At 33.2% G+C, this 19,674-nt stretch overlaps 1 protein-coding gene across 1 annotated transcript in view; it reads right to left on the reverse strand.

The window, feature by feature from the left end:
* The window catches only part of LOC124354406, a 50,378-nt gene extending 34,582 nt beyond the window's left edge, over positions 1-15,796 (reverse strand). The window contains exons 1-11 of the mRNA XM_046804838.1: positions 15,669-15,796; positions 14,636-14,784; positions 12,496-12,754; positions 11,468-11,684; positions 9,969-10,199; positions 8,593-8,724; positions 7,641-7,837; positions 7,291-7,414; positions 6,942-7,060; positions 6,806-6,819; positions 3,209-3,695 (exon numbers count right to left, since the gene is read on the reverse strand). Of these exons, the coding sequence (XP_046660794.1) occupies positions 3,209-3,695; positions 6,806-6,819; positions 6,942-7,060; positions 7,291-7,414; positions 7,641-7,837; positions 8,593-8,724; positions 9,969-10,199; positions 11,468-11,684; positions 12,496-12,754; positions 14,636-14,784; positions 15,669-15,739 (2,000 nt within the window). The 5' untranslated portion in view covers positions 15,740-15,796. The remainder of the gene's footprint in view (positions 1-3,208; positions 3,696-6,805; positions 6,820-6,941; positions 7,061-7,290; positions 7,415-7,640; positions 7,838-8,592; positions 8,725-9,968; positions 10,200-11,467; positions 11,685-12,495; positions 12,755-14,635; positions 14,785-15,668) is intronic.
* Positions 15,797-19,674: the final 3,878 nt, after the last annotated feature.

Raw genomic sequence — 19,674 nt, forward strand, 5'->3', positions numbered from 1 at the left:
TTAAGAACAAAAAGTCCCTTATTTATGGACATATCTATTGGGGATGTCTCATTTTAAAGATACGATTAACAAGCTTTGTTGTTTTTATTGCAAGGTGCATATTTTTGGAATATTTAAACTACGTAATAGTCTTTTTCTGATCACATAATAAAATATCGAAAACCAAACTAATCATCAGTATTAATTATACTATTGTTATCCCATTGATTTTACAAATTCTAAAGTTTGTAAATATTACTGGTTGGATGTTTGAATGTTTGTTTGGATGTTTGATACTCAATCAAACAACATGTAGTGGAAATATTAGACGAAATTTGTGGTCATTGAATGGATATCAGAACAATATACACATATATTTCTAACCCTAAATCCAACTCATTATAAAATACTTATTCCACAATATTTTTCTATTAGTAAAATACCATCCGTCGTACTGTACTGCAGATAGCTATGGCAGTGCTATATTGAGGTTTTCACTTACGCCGTCAGACCTGCCTTTTTAACTGTAAAGGGTGCTAGGAAGATAGTAATTTCAGGACCAACACCCTAACACCCTGTTTTTGATCATAAAAATGTTCAGTAAGGTCAAGTCAGCTTTTTGGGCAAAGCGATGAACCGTATTCAACCAGGGTACAGTTGACATAACGTCTTCGCTAAATCTTGAGGTGATTTAGAAAGACACTGATCTGTGGTTACTGACACGTGATCTGAAATTCTTATACCTTGCATAGCAGTACTATGTCGATATATCAAGCATTTCTGAGGGTAACCTATATTGTAAAGACCGGTTAAGACTCTAAATGAATTATAAGGACAAGCTTTACGAAGCCTTATGATGAAACCTTAAATAATCTAACTATCACTTCTCCAATACTAGTGCTAATTTCACATTCTCTAACTCCGCAGTATACACTAATTGAATCTAGTAGAAAACATTGTTTGTAAGCCTGATGGTATTCTCTTTGATAAACAAACAGTGACACTAATTAGTTAATGGCATAATAAACGAGCTTTTGGCTGCAATCATTTAGCTGTCCGCAGATTGTTGTCAATCAGTTGTCACGTTGTCAGTTGTTCATTTACTAAGAATAAACCTATGTTTGCATATCGACTGTTTTAAATCAGTGCAGAGTTTTCTGTTACTTCTACGATGTGAGGTTAGGTATGTGGCTTCAATATGATAGATCTTCTGGTCAGTTTAGAAATATTATACACAACTATTTAATCGGGACTGGACTGAAATGGTCATTTATTATTAAATATAAAATTTAAAATTCATCCCATAAGAAAATCAATTCAAACTTACAAAAATCAAACATTGCAACAACATTTTAAATTCATTGAAGCAAACTAATAGTTTCGTTCTATAAAAACACGGCATGCAATGAACCTTCACACAGAAATAATGTTGGGTGTATATTGTGTAATAGTTTCCATACTTTCATTAAATATCATCATATATTCGAACATTTATGAATGTTCAGTGTAAAATAGTGATGTTTCATAAATGGACACTCTCTTCAAAGGACAGCAAACTCGAAATCGAAGTAGTCCAACAACCAAAAAACCATTTTGCTACTACTATGAAAATTTCATCTGAATTGCATAATTGGTTGTTTGATAAAGATTTTCATGATTGGGTGTTTCGTAAAAATCATTAATTCGACTGTTTAAAAATTCCTCCATCATGATACTGTTTGTTATTAGTACAAAAAAAAACGCAATCACGTTTGAGAAATTGATTGATGGTGGAAGGGCTTTCAGCAGGCTTTGTTACTCACTCAGGCTTTGTCAAGTACAGTTATTGTCAAAGTTTGAAGCCCTTGCAGTGGAAATATTACTGCTTCATATGTATGACAACAAATCATATCACCTCTATTCCCACACGTCCCCAAAAGAAGTGAATACTCATGTCTTATTTACTCACGTCCTAATATAAAACCGGAAATATCCATATCAATAAATGTTGTACAAACGAAATTCCTTAAAATAAAAGGGGTGTAAGCGAAATGTATTTCAGTTTGTACGATTTCAGTAAGTTCATTAACCCGGAATGATGCAATAAATATTCTGTATACGAGGAAAACGTTACAAAATCTTACATTCGTCAGCCTGGGCCGTATAAGAGGCAACGGAAGGTTGCTAGTCCGTTAACATTTAATAAACATTTATTTTTACTAAACAACTAGTTATTTGTAATGCGTAACATTTAAACAATATTTATAAGTTGCGATTTATAAAATCGTGATTTATAGTAGTTTCATTTTACACGTAAAGTACAGATTGCTTAGTAGTTATTAGTCGAATTGGTGTTTATATGTCTTATTATTTTAAATTTATTTTAAATTCCTGAATAATATGAGATAAGTTATGTTAAGCTCAAAGAATTTGGCGGTAAATAAATATTATAAACAAGACACTTAACTGGGCAAAGGGAAGGCGCAGTCGATTTTGCCAACTTGCAGATAACAGCAGGAAACCGTGTTGGGAGATTTGCCTGGCCTGTACAAAAGTGGGCTGCCACGCCTCCATTGAACGTTATACACGCTATCTCTGTGATGCTGGCTTACACTTTTAATTTTGATGTTTATCTTTAGTTTAGCGTTCGTTTAGACATTAGATAATATTTGAGCTTTCAGACACTGATCACGTGTTTCATGCAGGCAAACTTTACACTATCCTGTAACATCACAGACTTCGGAAACATATTTTATTTCAATCGTTAGTTTCAGGATATTTGACATTAGTTTAGTGTTTGAACCAAGTCAAATTTAGCTATAAAGTATTGTGGTATAGATTACGTTAATTTTGCAGGCCATCTTTACAAAGCCTGCAACATCATAGGATTAAAAAAAATGTATGTCAATCGTTAGTTGACAAGTATAACACACACACACACACACACATATATATATATATATATAATATATATATATATATATATATATACGTGTGTGTGTTTGTGTGTGTGTGTGTGTGTGTGTTTTATAGAGGTGCGAAAAAAATCTTTAAAAGACACCGACATCTTAATACTCCGTCGCGCATCTTCAAGCAGATAACAATGGACGGTTGTTTGGAGATTTTTTACCCACTAAAAAAACACTCCTCTCCCCTCTCCCCGTAGATGGTACGGGGAGGACTGGATTGGACCGCGTCAGCATTACATCAATCCAGTCCGTGCTGCGTCTTGCGACGAACTCCTGGTTACAGGTCCCTTTCGGTGATTTTATCTATCAGAAGGTGCTGTGCATAAGCTGCGACAGCTGACCAGTTTTCTCCTTGGGTGATCATATAGGTCACCAGGCTTGAGGGGGAGAGCCTGGCGCCTATTATCTCTTCGGCGCTGCTTCTGTAGTCCTTCCACCGAGCACACTCGAAGAACGTGTGTTCGGCGTCGTCGATTTTGTCCAGGCAATATTTGCACGTTGGCTTGTCATGCAATCTCATTCTGAAGAGGTAGTTGTTGAACTGGCCGTGGCCCGTCAAGAACTGTGCCAGGAAAAAGTCCGTTTCTCCGTGCTTCCGAGAGAGCCAGATGTTGATGTCCGGTATCAGCCGTGCCGTCCATCTGCCCGTCTCTCCCGATGTCCATCGATCTTGCCACTCCTGTAGCGTTTCCGTCTTTATCCTCGTTCTTGCCTCCTTGGAAGTGTCACCATTCCTTTTAGCGTCGAAGATTTTCACTCTTTCAAATGCTAACAAATCAATCGGTGTGGCTCCTGCTATTACCAGCTGCTTCCGAAACCGTTCGGTAGGCACAAGCGTGTGTGTGTGTGGGGGGGGGGGACGTGGCATGTAATGAAATATATTTTCTTCACGAAGAAAATATGTTAATTGGTTTCAACTTATATTTAGATAATATATAATCTTATTAATAGCTAACTAAAGAAAAAAATCGAACATCAATAATAAACATAGCGAGTTAGAAAATATAAATAAAACTATTATAGAAATATCCATTTTCAAAGAAAAAAGAAGTAACTAAATATAAAAATTCACTATATTTTGTCTAAATTAAATATTTTAAAGAGAAATTGTATACAAAAAACAAAAATAATATGTTATAAAACTAATTTTCAATGGCAAAGAATAAATAGCTTTGCATAAATTTTCGAATTATGGCTGGTTTTGGATTCTGTTTTGGTAATTATCCGAGAAAACCCGAAAAATCTCCGGAAAACTCCAACATAAGAGTGATTGCAATAAGCATATTTCCATGAAATCTATCTGAATATACCGGATAACCATATTTATCCGCTTTTCTGTATTTCTTACCCTTATCATCCTGCACTTGATTCGATTACAATGAATGTTCGCACGCTTTAACTCTACCCAGAGTTAGTCCCTTTCCCGGAGATCTTAACGCAGACTACAAATGTAAAATGTCTTTACACCTAGTAAACGTGCTCTGTATCTTAATGTTTTTAATATCGTGAGGCAGTTCAGTTGAAAAATATATCACTTTACAGTACTCCTAGGCTAATAGTGGTTGCTTGTCCTAATTTAAAGAGTTTGAAAATCATACACCGGCTCCATCAATCGTAATGGTCATAAGTTAGACTGTAATCATCAAAACCATTTATATAAACGTTAAACATCATTTAACCGACATGAACTGTCCTGCATGTTCACAGTTCTTAGGTTTTACTATATCCCCTTGATAACCTCTTAAATCAACATCAAAGTAAAAACAAGACAGTTTTTGTGTGATTTGTGATTGTTTTGCACTAATAATTAACTATATTACTAATAAGTTTGCAATACCTTAAGCTTCACATATCTAGGTTGACTAAGGTAAAATATACAGTATATTGACGGTTTCAGAGTAGTAAATTATTGATTAGTAAGTATTAATATTGCTTTTTGATAGCCTCCTTAATCAAAATCAAAGTAAACCCAATATAGTAAATAATTTTTGATTTTTTTGCACTCATAATTAACTATATTATTAATAAATTTGCAATACATTAAGCTTCATATATCTAAGCTTGACTAAGGTAATTCATATCTTGACAGTTTCAGAGTGGTAAACTATTGATTACTAAGTGTTAATATTGCTTTTTGTAGTAATAAAATAATGTTAAAATAACAATAATAGAAAACTTTAGGGAATTAGGTAAAAAAGGCTTTTAGTATTTAAACATATTTGGTATGTTAACTAGTCGTTACTTGAAAATCGACCGCACATATGGATAGACGTGTTACCATATTACATTAAACATAGATTTAATATAATAACTCTATCAAGTGTGCAGGGTAGAAATCTTATATATAGAATTCCATGATCTCTTATGTAATTGCGTCATTCACGGTGCATTAACTCTTTTAATACAACATTAAAAACTATTTCCTATCGGATCACAACATGGTAGTTCAAGATATTGTTTCTTGTTTAAATTAAATAATTGTAGTAGTTTTAATGAAAACATATGAAAGTGAAATAATATGAATACGTTTAAAAGGCGTGTACTAAGTAAAGTTTACCTCACACATTTTGTGCTTTCGAATGAAGTGAACGCAAATAGAAGAAACACAAGACGTTCCATAATGGGCACTGTTCCTTGAACTGACACTGAGTCAACTCTGTGACGATAGTGTTTGACCTATCCCGTTATCAATCCAGTTTATGCTTCTCATTACAACTATATGAGCTATAATTGTTCTGCATAAAACATCAGGAATGGTTTGTAAATGATTGAAAGTAATGTTGTTAGATTTTGTAAATACTTATAGTTCTACTTCATTGATGTCCTCAGCTTTCCAAGTTTGTATTTCATGATAGGTCATTAAGATGGTTGATAAGGTTGGTGGAGTTATTGGTTTTCTTTTAATTAGAGAACTAAAGCAATAAGTCTTGAACATGTACACTTTGAATAACTTAGTGGCATTGTAAGTAAGATGAGTGTGAACAATTTTGTAGTTTACAAAAACAAAAATATACGAATAGTAACACAACACAACATTACAACAAACAACGAACCGAATAAAAAAAAGTAAGGCCCCAGAACCCAGATGTTTGTGGTAATTCTACTGTGTGTTTTGTTTAGACTTGGTTATGTTTTAAAATTAGTATTTATTTTTGTACAAGTATTTTCTTAAATAATCCTATTAAATTTTTCAAATTGTATTAATAAACTGTGAAAAAAAACTAACTTGTATAATGAGGAAAATAAAAACTAAAAATATATGCAAAAAAACAATTTTGTCACAATAATATTTACTCTTGAAGCAAAGAAAAAGTGCATGGTCCACCTTTGACTAACTATGTTATTAGGTGTATGAACATTTTAATGCTAGAACTCTAAAAGTTTAAAGGCGAAGCCAAGTGCTATATAAGATATAAAATGGACAAAACCAGGTCGAATTATTTACCCATTTCAAATTAAAAAAATTGATTATTCCAATAAGGTATGCAATATGCATTACCCTTAGTAAGCTTAATACTTTCAGTACTACTACACAGGTTAGTGAAAGTAATAGGAATGAAAATAGAACTTTTTAGAAACTGTAAAACTCTTAATATGGTAAGTCCCTATTGAATCATAGTATATCTGGACTTAGGATAATTAATTACTTTCTCTAATACCTTTCTCCATCATCATGCAATCATATTAAGGTTGTTCTTTGAAACTTTTCCTATAAACCAAAGAATTTTTATGTCAATATTAATTGCCATAATTGCAAAAAAGTCTTATCGAAAACTGTGGAATGCTAGTTGGATCATATATGTTTATCAAAAATAATGTACAAAACGGTTTAATATACAATTTACATTGTTAAATCTTATTGATATATCTTTTGGTACTGTAGATAAGAGGACTGTAGAATAATGGTTTATTTATTAAGCTACTTTATGGTTTGAAAACGAAATTGTTTTGAAGAAGTTTAATTTCATAATATGACACAAGTGACCCAAACTCCCTGACAGGCATTCAAACAACTACTGTTTATTTTTCATGTAGTTTAAAATATTGTGAGCCTCTCGTCGGCCAGTCTCAATGGCTCCGTGAACTGTGGAGAAGTAGTGTGGATGAGTAGCTTCGCCCGCGAAGAGTATTACCTGCAATATTGTCATAATTAGTACTGTTATTAGTAATCGTGCAGGAATAATGCTTATTGGTTAAGAAATATAACGTTATTTTGAAATAATCTTCAAACATGATACAGGCATAAGAAATTCTATGAGAAAGAGAAAAATTGTTCCAAACTGAGCATTAGCGTTGTCTTTGAATGTATTATTCAAAGTGATTATTTTACCACAGTCTTTCACCACAAAAATAGGATACTCACGGGTTTGTTGTGATCGTCGAGGATCGACTCGGCAAGATCACTATTGGAGAGGTTTCGACTGTCACTGGCTACGGTGCGGTAATTGTACGCTCCTAACGTATACGGATATGTTCCCCAGTCACTCCTAAATTAAAAGAGATAAATAAAGCATTTTCCATTTTTTATAGTGATACTTTAGTACTGTAATGTTTTAAAGTGGCAAATTGTTTTTTTAAATGGTCTTTTTTTTAAAGATACATTATTCTTTTATTTAAATCTGCATATCAATGAATGCAAACTATTCAAGTATGGATGTGTTCATTATTCATGTCATCAATATTAACAGAGAGTCTAAAATATAATAATCTAACCTCAGAATGCCCTCGGGTTGAGAAATGTTGTACATCTTGCCGACAAGCTTGTCTAGAAGTTCCATCAACCCTTCTGTGACCTGCTCATCTGAGAGACCCTCCACCGTACGACAGCCAGGGCCGGAGAACCACGCGCAGAGCATGCGGTCGTGGTTCACTACAGGGTAGAAGCCGTACGTTTTACTGGTCCAGGAGCCCTGGAAATGGTAACAAGTTTAAATTGGAAAACAACGGATTTATCTCTATTCTATTTTTGGAATCAATATCTTCATCTAAAAAATATTTACCTACTCTAACTGTTATGACGCCAAAAAGATATGATTGTTATTTACCACGGGATATTATTTGGAATTTGCACCTAAGTGTGCAGTTTAAAAGATAAGTAATAAATTTTGTGTACATATCACTGTATATTTATCCCTTAGGGGATTGTACCTCTTGGTTCCACATATGAAATAAAAAAAATTAAAGGTAAAGTTACATAAGCATGGTAAAGTTACATATTACATCCTTCAACAGAAAAATTATGAAATAATTCGTATATATGTTATCAAAATATAAAAAAAATCAAAGGATTTATGTATCTGAAATTAGTTAAAGGTGGGTAAAATATATAAACTTAATAAATATATAAAATGAAGTTTTCGTAAAATTTGCAGTAACAAAACATTATTGTGTAATATAACCCTTATTCTACCAGTTATTATATCTTAGTAATTGTATCTGGTAATTGTTATCCCCAGCCTAATGCATGTCAACGAAGCATAGACTATGCCTGTTAATATATTGTTCTCGAGTGTCTTTATATTTCTTAAAGAAAACTCCTTTTTCATTTTGTTTTGAGTATTCCAGTATGTAACTAATAAACAAGAAATGACCCAATTTGAGACCTCTAAGCAATAAATTAATATAATATTACGTGTAACTTCATCGACTCTTAGGTTTCACTTACGTGGTTGGAATTTCTAATGAAATCTTGGATTTCCTTATTTGAGTAAAAGGGAGTGATGACGTTGATATCTTGAGGCCACCATCTATTAGGGAAGAGGATGAACACCTTCGCCACACAACCGAATCCTAGAGTCTGAAATGCATAGTCAACTCGGTAAACAAATCAATGTTGTTATGTTTGTCTATGCCTATGACGGATTGGCTAATCAAATAAGAGGAAATGCATAAATCAGTATAACGTAAGCATTGCATAATATATCAAATATATTTTATATAGTATTAAAAAGTTTTAACGCACCTGTTTGTAAGTGTAATATAAGTATAAATATATATCCTACAAAGTCTTTATGTTGTCTAAGGAAAGACGTTTAACTATATTAGGGACAGATTGAAAATACAATAAATATTGGATTTGTGTGCCAAGTATCATAACTGTCCATGAGTTTAGAGCCAATTCGTACAGTTTACGCACAAAAATATAAAATAATAATTTTATCGGTTAAGTTTTTAATTTAAAGACACATAAATAAATATAAAAACAGCGTCGGATAACCATATGCCCTTAAATTGACGACATTCATCTCTTTAACTAGTCGTCTCTCGGTAACATATTCATTATTTAGCGGTCTCACGGTCGGATTCAAATGTATCAAGGCCGGAAAAATTACAATCCAATAAAATTAGTTTCATAATACTATCGGTACCTACCCGTTTTGACCTCGAATAATTTCTTTACTAAGGGTTGATTTTATTCTAAGGAAACATTTGTCTATCTACTTCAATAAACCTAGGTTATGTGCTCCTTCTTCAGCTTATCTCATCTATAGGTTATACATTTTCTGGTAGCTGTTAATAATTAGTAATTTACTTCAACTGAGGTGCTTAATACATCCTGCTAGCATCTATGCCAGTGATACAGTCATACTGTGGCAATCAGAAGAAATATTTAAAAAATATTTATAGTTGCAATAATAAGCCGGCTTATTACAACTATGTTAGTACTGTCTTCGCCTAAAACACAACATACAGGAAAAGAGTAAGTACAAACAAACATGCATTCACAGAATTGACTTGGATACTCAGTGCACTACATTTTACAATTCCATTCTTTGACAACAAAAGGGGTTTTATTAGTTTTAAAACTAATCGAGTTATAAAAACGCTTGTAATCATACTTGATGTAACAAACATACCCAAAAGTAATTATACACATTTAAAAAACTAATCCAAATCCGTTATACATTTAATGTATGTCCTATATTTTTTGATCTTATCTTCAATTCAATTTGAAGTATAAGGTAATGTTTAATATTCCCATTGATGAACTGTTTATAACGCTTTCTTCCGAAAAATTCTTGATATTACTAATATACTCACCTCGATAGCTGCAGACTTGTCTTCTGGCAGAGCAGGATGGAACATGTCTGCTGCATGTTTCTTGAGTACACCTAGAGAGACAGTAACGATCACGTGATCAGCAAGGTAGGTGCTGCCATCTGCACACGTCACCTCTACTTCTCCCGCTTTGCGCTCTATCCGTGTAACTTGCTTGCCGAGAACTGTCTTGTTCACCACTGGCAACTCCTCAGAAGGGTTTGGGATTTTTTTCTGGAAATTATATAGTTACAAAGCTTAGATATTCGCCTAATACTCGGCGTTTTGCTTAAACTATAAAACATATGTATATATTTATACAGTTTGAATACAGTTGTACAACTTGAATGATGAGTTTTGCTCCTTTATAGAAAAGACTTGAACCAAGAGTAACTAATATGGAGCCATGGGGGTGGAGCACTTAAACAAAACCAGATCTTCAAAACACAATCAAAACGTATAATGAGCACGGAAAATTTTGCATACGAGTGTCTGCAAACATTTTTGCCGATTCTAATAATGCCGTTGTACAACGATACGTCAACAACTTCGAAAACCCTGGAAATCCCAATGGCTGGGAGAAACTAAAAGTAAAGCGGATCTTGATACTAGACGTTGTTACAGGCCAAAACTCTCATGAATCCTGAATCGTTTGGAGACTCCGTTCTCCGGTTAAGAGGAGCTGCAATGTTTAGTTGAAAGGTGCTTCTGGATGTCAGAGGTTCCCATAGGCATAAAGTCTGAGAACTTCTACAGTTTAAAAGATTAGTGTTTAGTAGGAACTAATAATGGCCCAGGTCTTCTAAAGGTTTGGAACTGCCAGAGTTCGAAAAAAAATCTCTCGTAGTTTATAAAGTCTCAAATCTTCCAGAAGCTGACTTTTTTTCGAAGTCAGCTAGTCGAAAGACCGAAAGTTCCAAGAGTTCGGGATCGATAAATGGTGAGAGCTCGTAGCGACTGGACACTATTATAGGTTTGAATATGCTAAGGACTTCAAAGTTCGTATCTTCCAAATTCAGGAAATTTCCAACGCTGGGAGCTCTTAGAGGACTTCCAAGACAATAGGAGCTCTCAGAACCTGAAAGCTCCCAGAGTCGAGCAGCTTTAAGTGATTGATTCCGATTGCGTGAATCTTACATAATTCTAGACCTATTATATTTTTTTTGTTCCTAAATTGTTGAAGTGTATACTCTTGGGGCTTTTAGCAATTTGAAAACCGGAATGTTAGTGCTCCGAAGTTTTAAAACACCAGGTACATTTATCAGGCAATCTACTGGTATCTTGTAGCGGGTAACATAAAGTTTAGGGTGTAATTTAATAAGGCAAACAGAAACCTATACCATATAAGTTTTTTATAGAATATAATGAAGTTAAAGCGGATTTACCAAATTATAAAGTGAGAATTGGTTTTAAAAATTTTGGTTATTTTGGGTCATCATCTGAATGTGTAAGTGTTTATTGCTAAAGCGATATAAATCAATAATATTTTGCTATAAACTTACAGATAAAAAGTCGAAGATAGTTTTATATCCTCGAGTGCCATTTTTCCATTTCAGAGTGTAGTCCCCCTCACATTCCCAGTAGTTGGACTGTCCCCAAGCTCCCGAAACGGAGAGGTCCTCAGTGCCGGATGCTGCCCCCTCCCATAAAGGTGTTAGGTAACGAAGAGCTTCCCTCGTGTAAGAGTCTACGTTCCGTTCTTCAAATAACTGATCTAGTCTAGAAAGACAATGAACAAGAAATTTAATATATTTAAAAATACTTAATAGCTATATATTAACATTAAATACTAAATATGCTCCAAATTACAATAAGTTACCTCTAAGTTATTGTGGGATGTTTCCTAGTGTATATCAGGATTCCATACGAACGCTCCTCAAGGTGCTTTGAAAATGAAAGGGAGAAACGAGACGAAAAAAGATGCTGAGATATAGTTTTCTTCCAATGCCTACACCTTACATTATAGATGTAAGGGAACATACCAAGTTTCATTGTAATGGTCAGGGTGACATTCATATTCGAGGTAATATCAAAATCCGTCTTGGAGTGTCAAACCACGATTAAATGTGGAAATGGGAGTTCCCAAAGCATCACAAGGTCCATCAGAATTGCCGTGAGAAGCTTTCTAATCGTAGGGTTCCATATAATTCCCCTACGTATCCTTTAAATGAAAAATGACGTAGAGGTACGAGGCAGAATAAGGAAACGATATGTAGTACTCTTCGAATGATTACAACTTATCAGGTGCTAAGGAACAGATAGTTGCTCATGTTAATGGTCCGAATGGTTACTGCTATGGTTAACGTGTATTTAAATGAAGAAGAAGACAAAAAAAAACATCTGTCTGTTTTATAGAATCAATTTCTTCATGGTAATTATCGGAATGAGCAATAAAAATATTAAACATACTTTCGATGGATATAAAATACTGTTTTGTTGTATTAGGACTTTGTTTGAATGGAATGGATCACAAAAATGACGATTCAAAAATTCAGGTGACGAATTTTAATTTTAAGAGAGCATTACCAACCTGGGATAGAAGTAAGCAGCTACTGAGCCGTTGAAGTGAGAACGATCGCTTTGATACAGAATTTGAAAGGCCAGACCTCCCAATTCTCTGAGTGCAGTTGCGTTAAATTCATGCCCGGTTGTGTTGATTATGAGGCATTGCTCTGGTGTTGTCAAGGCATCGTACGACGTCAGTAGGTCGTGAGGACCGACAAGATCATAGACCACATTGTCAACCTCGCCGTGGCAGAACTCCGCGCCTCTGTCTATCACAACACCACCTGAAAGATATTTATGTAAGACTCGAGTAAAAAGTATGAAATTTACTATCATAAATTTATTTAAATTAACCAAGGTTAGAGCATATTGCTTAACTTAGGAGTAATCGTGCAATCTGAATAATTAATATAACGTATTTAAATATTTTTCAATTAGAATATTTTTATCCCACTGTATCAACATGTTACCAATCTTTTTAATACATATGTATTAATTTCACCTCATACCTAATCCTAGCCTGATTTAAAAAAATACAATGTAACTCATCACTTTCTATAATTATTCTAGAACATAATCCAGTTATTTTGCGTGAATGTAGTTGCTTCCAAGACAGTGCCTGTTTAAAGGACACGAACTTAAAATACTTATCAATATTTACCAACAAACAGTTGATAATGTATGTGGGCTGAAAGCAATTTTGTAAATAAAATAATATATACATGTTATGGAATTATAAATATGAGCTACACAATAAAATCGAAAATAATTAAATTACACTTTTTTCCATAATTTTAGTGTATTTCAAATTCTGTAGGCCTAGTTAATACTATCTCAACAGCGAAACATAACAACCTTGTCCTCTCATCAATTAGGCAACGCTGGCAAATTAAGAAATTAAAAACGCCTTGTCAGTGTACAAGGTACAACATAACAGTGCGGTTCTCGACATACCACAATCTGGTCTTCCATTTATGCAATTCTCATACGTGCTCATCGTGCTACGTGTGTCTCTAATTTTCTTTAGCTTTTTTAAACTGAAAGTGGCAAATATATTATGAACAGTGTTATTTCCAAAAACCAGTGCAACAGAAGTGCTATTTAACGTTCACATTACCACTATTTTACTAAGATATAAACCAACCAAGTTCCATAATAACCAAGTGTTATCTCATTAATCATTAAGTGTTCAATCTCATTCAACAGAACCAACCTAATAACTCCTGATTACCACTTTAACTTTTGTGATTTTAAATGCATAATAATAAAATCTAACAAATATTCATATATTTTCGTAATCTTTTTGCAATGACAAGTCATACTCATAACACACGATACTTGCAACAAGTCGGTATTACAGTTTCTATATAAAAAAATTATTCAGCATTACAAATTCGTATTATATTTCCCATGTTTTGTAACGTAACGTGTTTTTCAATTACAACTTCGCTGATGTGTTTCAATTACCTAATCTTAACAGGTTTAAAAAACGCGTGAGGGATTGGGTGTTATCGTTTGATGGCGAAGAAGTAGATAGACTTATTGTCCCTTGTTATCACTGAACTTCTAACACTTCATCACTTTTATTGTTGTTCGGTCTGTCCTTCACTATAATTACCATAGTTAATACTTGATACGACAGTGCAGAAAAACTAGATTTATACTCGGTTGCATATCATTATCAATGTGGCTCATCAATTGCTTGTGTGGTCGCCGTTGTCATTGCCATCCAGTCGGATTAAAAATAAATTCTATAACCCTTTAATAATATAAAAAGTTTACAAAACTACTGTTTTTTTACCACAGTTTTTTTTATAATAACGTTTGTTCTATTATAAATTTTGAGTTCCAATATTCACGACCAGAGCCCAAGCACAGGTCCTAGGCCCATGTAAGCTCTCTTCCCAATTATATCACTCTTCTTTTTCCAAATTTTAGTGGAATAAAATACAATTGCTATATGCTAATAAGAAATAACTATGTATAAGTAAGTACCTATTGTTGCGCTCTGATACATGGTTTCAGACATTGTATGTATGTGCATACGTTTGTTGCAATACGTGTATAGTTATATATATGTATGTGTTTTATTGTACTATTTTTGGGAAATAAACCATTTTATTTTATTTTATATCTGTTAGAGTGTATAATATTAAATACTATACCGAATTCGACGGTATGTATCCTGCCGCCAATCCTGTCTGCAGCCTCCAGCACGACCAGGTCAGTGACATTGTGCTCCAGGAGGGTGGCCGCTGCTGTGAACCCTGATACTCCAGCCCCCACTATCACCACCTGATGTCTCTTTCCTTTCCTAAAAATGTATGATTATTAAATCTCATACAATTCACACTGTCCTAAATGGAAGTATTTTTTCCAACAAATTTAAATCCAAGCGGGAATTCAAGTGCTAAACTTATTATTTCACAAATAAAGTAAACTATATAATATAAGTATTTTTTTAGAATCAATCCTGAAGTTTAATATCTGACTTGACTATTATCAATTAATATACCATGTAGTGTGCTGAAGTAGTACCACTCTTGTAGCGAAATTACAGCATCTATTTGCATTTAATCGTAATTCTATGTATAAATTGGGTAAAATACTTTAAGTACTTCTCAGAAAAAGTCACTGTGTTCATTCAATGAGTTTCAAATCGATGTCAAAATGTTTTTTATACTAAATTGCCCTGCAGTGACTGTTTTTCACGCATACATAGTAGTTCCTAATTTTAATTTAATTATTAACTGACAAACAAACTTGAAGTACAAGGTTTTTGAATTTTGTAAATAAACGTGAGAAATATAAATAATTTAATTCAGTTTAGAACAAGTCTTATAGTCTTCCTGCTTGAATGTAGAGACATTTTCTATATTGTACTTGACTGTAGTTATGTCTTATACAGACCGTTCCGTGGGAGAACATAATATTCTGCGTTACGTAAATTTAATGCATTTTAATTTAAAAGATACATCTAAACAATACTCTATCTGAAGCAAAACATGAAATCTATTCGAGGAAGATAATTCCGATTGTATCAAATCAAAACAACCATTAAAGTTCTATAATAAGTGAATCTTCACGCAGTATGAAAATAGTTTATTACTACATACTACCAAAACTAATCAATAGATTTTCAGAACTTTTTATATATTATAAATTTACATTTTTATCCTAATATATATTGTTAGGTACCTTATTGGTTCAGAATCTATCGACAAAATAAGTAGAGCGAACACATACAGACATCGGATTGTGTATGGCATGGCGGCGAATGTATTACTAAAATATCTCACTTGGCCAATATCCAAACAGCAACTTGACCTATTAGATTACCTTCTAACCCGTCAAGTAAAAATTCTTCGACTATATACAAGTATGATTGTTTCTAAAGTTCACAATAATAGTTTAGACAATATTCTGAATATTCATGAGAGAAATTGTTGTAAAAAGGTATATAATTAAGGATTTAAAACATGTTACCACGTAACTTTGACACGTTGTAATTATTATTTAACTTAGATAGTAATGAACAAACACTACGGCATAAATTTCTGTCTTTACGAATTCAATATTTATTAGCTGTCTTCCACCAAAGGGGTCTAAAAAACTCCTTAAATAGGATGTAATTTAATTTCTTTTTCACGAACTCAATTATATTCTGCTACATATTTAAAGTTAAAGTTCATTATTGGAGGTCATTGCTCTGCAGGATTGATTTATTCCTTCTGTATATATTTCATCGTCTGAAAATATTGAACATCGGTTACACATTTAGAATCATATTTGCATTTCAGACCAAATCAATGTGCTTTTGAGGAGCTTTTGAATGAATTAGACAATAGTTTAAAATGTTATTAAAGTGAAAACTTTTGGAAGATCATTTGGCTAATTATCGTCAACTGCGGGCTGAAAAAATGCCTTTTCTGATTGTTTGTTTGTCTGTCCGCATGATTACACAGGAACCGATTGAGCTAAAGGTTAGGAATTCGCACCAATGCAAATCGATAAATATAATAAACATTGAGTTCAGTAATGTTGGATATAATTTCATATAATCATTATTTCACCATTATCATTATTTAGTTACTTAGCCTTGCCTATCACTGACAGGGATATCTTTGGATTGGATAGACATCTTAGGCCTATATTTACATCAAATCTAATCTGTACCAAGATTTATCTTGTATGTCCCTCAATGGTCTGTAGCTCTGTCTGTACCAAAGTCTGCTAAAGGACATATAGTCTAGCATACATCTTGAAATAAGACTTAAAAGAAAAATTTATATATATGACTCATAGAATCAGAGACACCTAGACTACAAAATATGAACATTCTCATGGTCTCATAAGTTGCATGTTTGTGGCAGCGACAAATTCCATACTTCATTCTTAAAAATAGCTTGAATTTGAAATATATACCTTTTGTTTCAAGACATTCATGCGATATTTTGTAATTGTCAAATTTTCAAGCTGTGGCTCCAACTTTTATCTGATTAAAGATGGACAGAATCAGACGAATTCACGTAAAATTTAATAAAATAGCTTCAAATGTGTTATTAATGTTAATGTCTATTAAATTATGGTTAACATTACTGATAGAGTCTATGGTATTATTGTGATGGTGCGAATGACTCAATTCTAACTGAAAATGTGGAGATATGTACAATTGTATATCGAGGGGTATAGTCTACTGCGGGAGATGATTTTTGAAGTTGGTGATTCTCCCTAAGAGTTGAGGGCTGTTGCTAGCCTAGATATAATAAAGACCACCTAATACCTGCTTTGACTGGAGAGGGTGGTACAGAGATGCTTCCTCTTCGGCCAAGGGAACATGACTGAGATTAATACGGCTCTTATACCTTACTTTACACTTCCAGAATATCCTGTCACTCAAAAAACAACGCAAGCGTCCTTTTAGTTCTGCAGTTTCTCAGTATGTCTTTCTGAGAGAACAAAAAAAGATTGCGCAGCGTAACAGAGTTGGTAGAACCCAAATACTATTTCGCCCCATTTATAACAGTCTTTAACCAATTACCGCATACACCACGATGTATTTACGCTTTTTCAGGGTATTGATTTTCATCAAATTATTGGGTAGTTTTATACAAAAATATTGTATATATTCAATATTGGATAGTTTTTTCTACTGTAATTCTTGAACAAAATGTGATTATATTTCTATTTTATTTATTTGTTAACCTTAAGGATATCTCACTCAAATTCCACAGTCAAGTTTTTATAGTGTAATCCATTTAACAATCAATCCATAAATTCCAATAAATAAAAATTTGGAACATTCATAAGTATGCATTCTAAAATATCACTTTAATTTATAGGTTTACATACAAATACGTTTTACCTGCAGACTTTAGATGAATGTAATTCCGGGAAAGGTTGAAAGGAGCAAGTGACAACTCCATTATGTGAGATCCTCACATAGGCTTGATGAAGTTTCATTACACTCCAACTTATTCGTTTGGAAAACCAATTTGAGGAGCGACGTGAAACAGACTTTAGATGAATGTAATTCCGGGAAAGGTTGAAAGGAGCAAAGTGACAACTCCATTATGTGAGATCCTCACATAGGCTTGATGAAGTTTCATTACACTCCAACTTATTCGTTTGGAAAACCAATTTGAGGAGCGACGTGAAACAGACTTTAGATGAATGTAATTCCGGGAAAGGTTGAAAGGAGCAAGTGACAACTCCATTATGTGAGATCCTCACATAGGCTTGATGAAGTTTCATTACACTCCAACTTATTCGTTTGGAAAACCAATTTGAGGAGCGACGTGAAACAGACTTTCAAGATACAAAGTTTAAACCTTAGCCGTGTGATGCTTCCAGACTTAATGTAATCTTGTGATGACAATGATGAAAGCTAATGATTATTATGTAACATATGTTAAGTTATATTGTATTTTACGTTTAATTCGTTGATTATTAGCAGTAAAAAGCCATTTTTTCAATATAAAAATGCTTAACATGCCATTCTTCAAACTTTTTTATATTCTATACTTTAATAAAAGAATATTTCAAATTGAGTTTTTTTTTCTAAATTTGCATCACTTAAATTGATGAACACACAGTAAACACTTTTAGAACTTATCCTCGTTACTTTAGGTACACAAAGTTACTATATTCATGTTAATTATAATAATTTTGTAAATATACTTCTTTCAATAATTAAGAAACTCTTTGCTACCACTTAGTTTACTCTTTGTGTTCAATTAATATTTAAAGTTTAAAAATATGTTTAGAAATGAATACAGAAATAATACATACGTTGTATATACAATGTAGCAATACGCCAAACCATCTTATGCGTGATAGGGTTCGCCGAGGATTCATGCAAAGTTTCAGATCTATAACTACGTATGTTACTTATTATAACATGTTAAATTGATATAGGCATATAATTTATTTAAGTCTTATCGCTGTTACCATGTTTACCGATAAGACCAATGTTAAAATATTCACTAATGCTCTATCAAATTCTCTGATGTGACATGCACCATGATCGACCTCGATAGGCAACATCAAGTTAAGTTCAATGTTAGAGCATCATTTATATAAATATAGCTTCATGCAAAATGGCAAGTATTTAGGTCTGTTAGTCCTCAAGATATCTTGCAGACGGACAAATAGTCAGACAGAATTTTTTTTCCCCAACCCCTTTCACTGCTGTTCAACCAATAAACACGGGTAAAATATTATAAAGGAATATGAGGCCAATCATACTCTAAAAAAAAAAATAAAATAAAAAACAAACAAACAAACAGTGGTTGCATTAATTATTACCTATTTAAAATAGAGCAGTCGGTCATTAGTACCCTTTCTTTACTGCTACAGCAATTTAAAAAAACCTTATTTCTTTGAATATAGTAAAATATTGCATTCATAATTGTTTTTCATAAGCTTTAAAATAAACTTGTTCAAGGGTTATAGGTCTTTTGTAACATGGTTATGCAATGGTTATGCATTTGATGGTCTCAGACCGTTTATGCCTCTAATATCTGTGAGTATTGGTATGACCAGGCCCTGGTACTACACTCCCCCCCCTACCAATCGGGGGTATTATCCAGGTTACAAAACCTGCATATGAATGAAACTGTATAAAGATATTAGATGAATCGAAGTTTATTACATTTTATTATTATCAAAGCAGTTATTCCCGTTTTCTGATTTAACATGTAAT

Source organism: Homalodisca vitripennis, chromosome 1 (genome assembly GCF_021130785.1).
Source record: "Homalodisca vitripennis isolate AUS2020 chromosome 1, UT_GWSS_2.1, whole genome shotgun sequence".
Lineage (NCBI taxonomy): Eukaryota > Metazoa > Arthropoda > Insecta > Hemiptera > Cicadellidae > Homalodisca > Homalodisca vitripennis.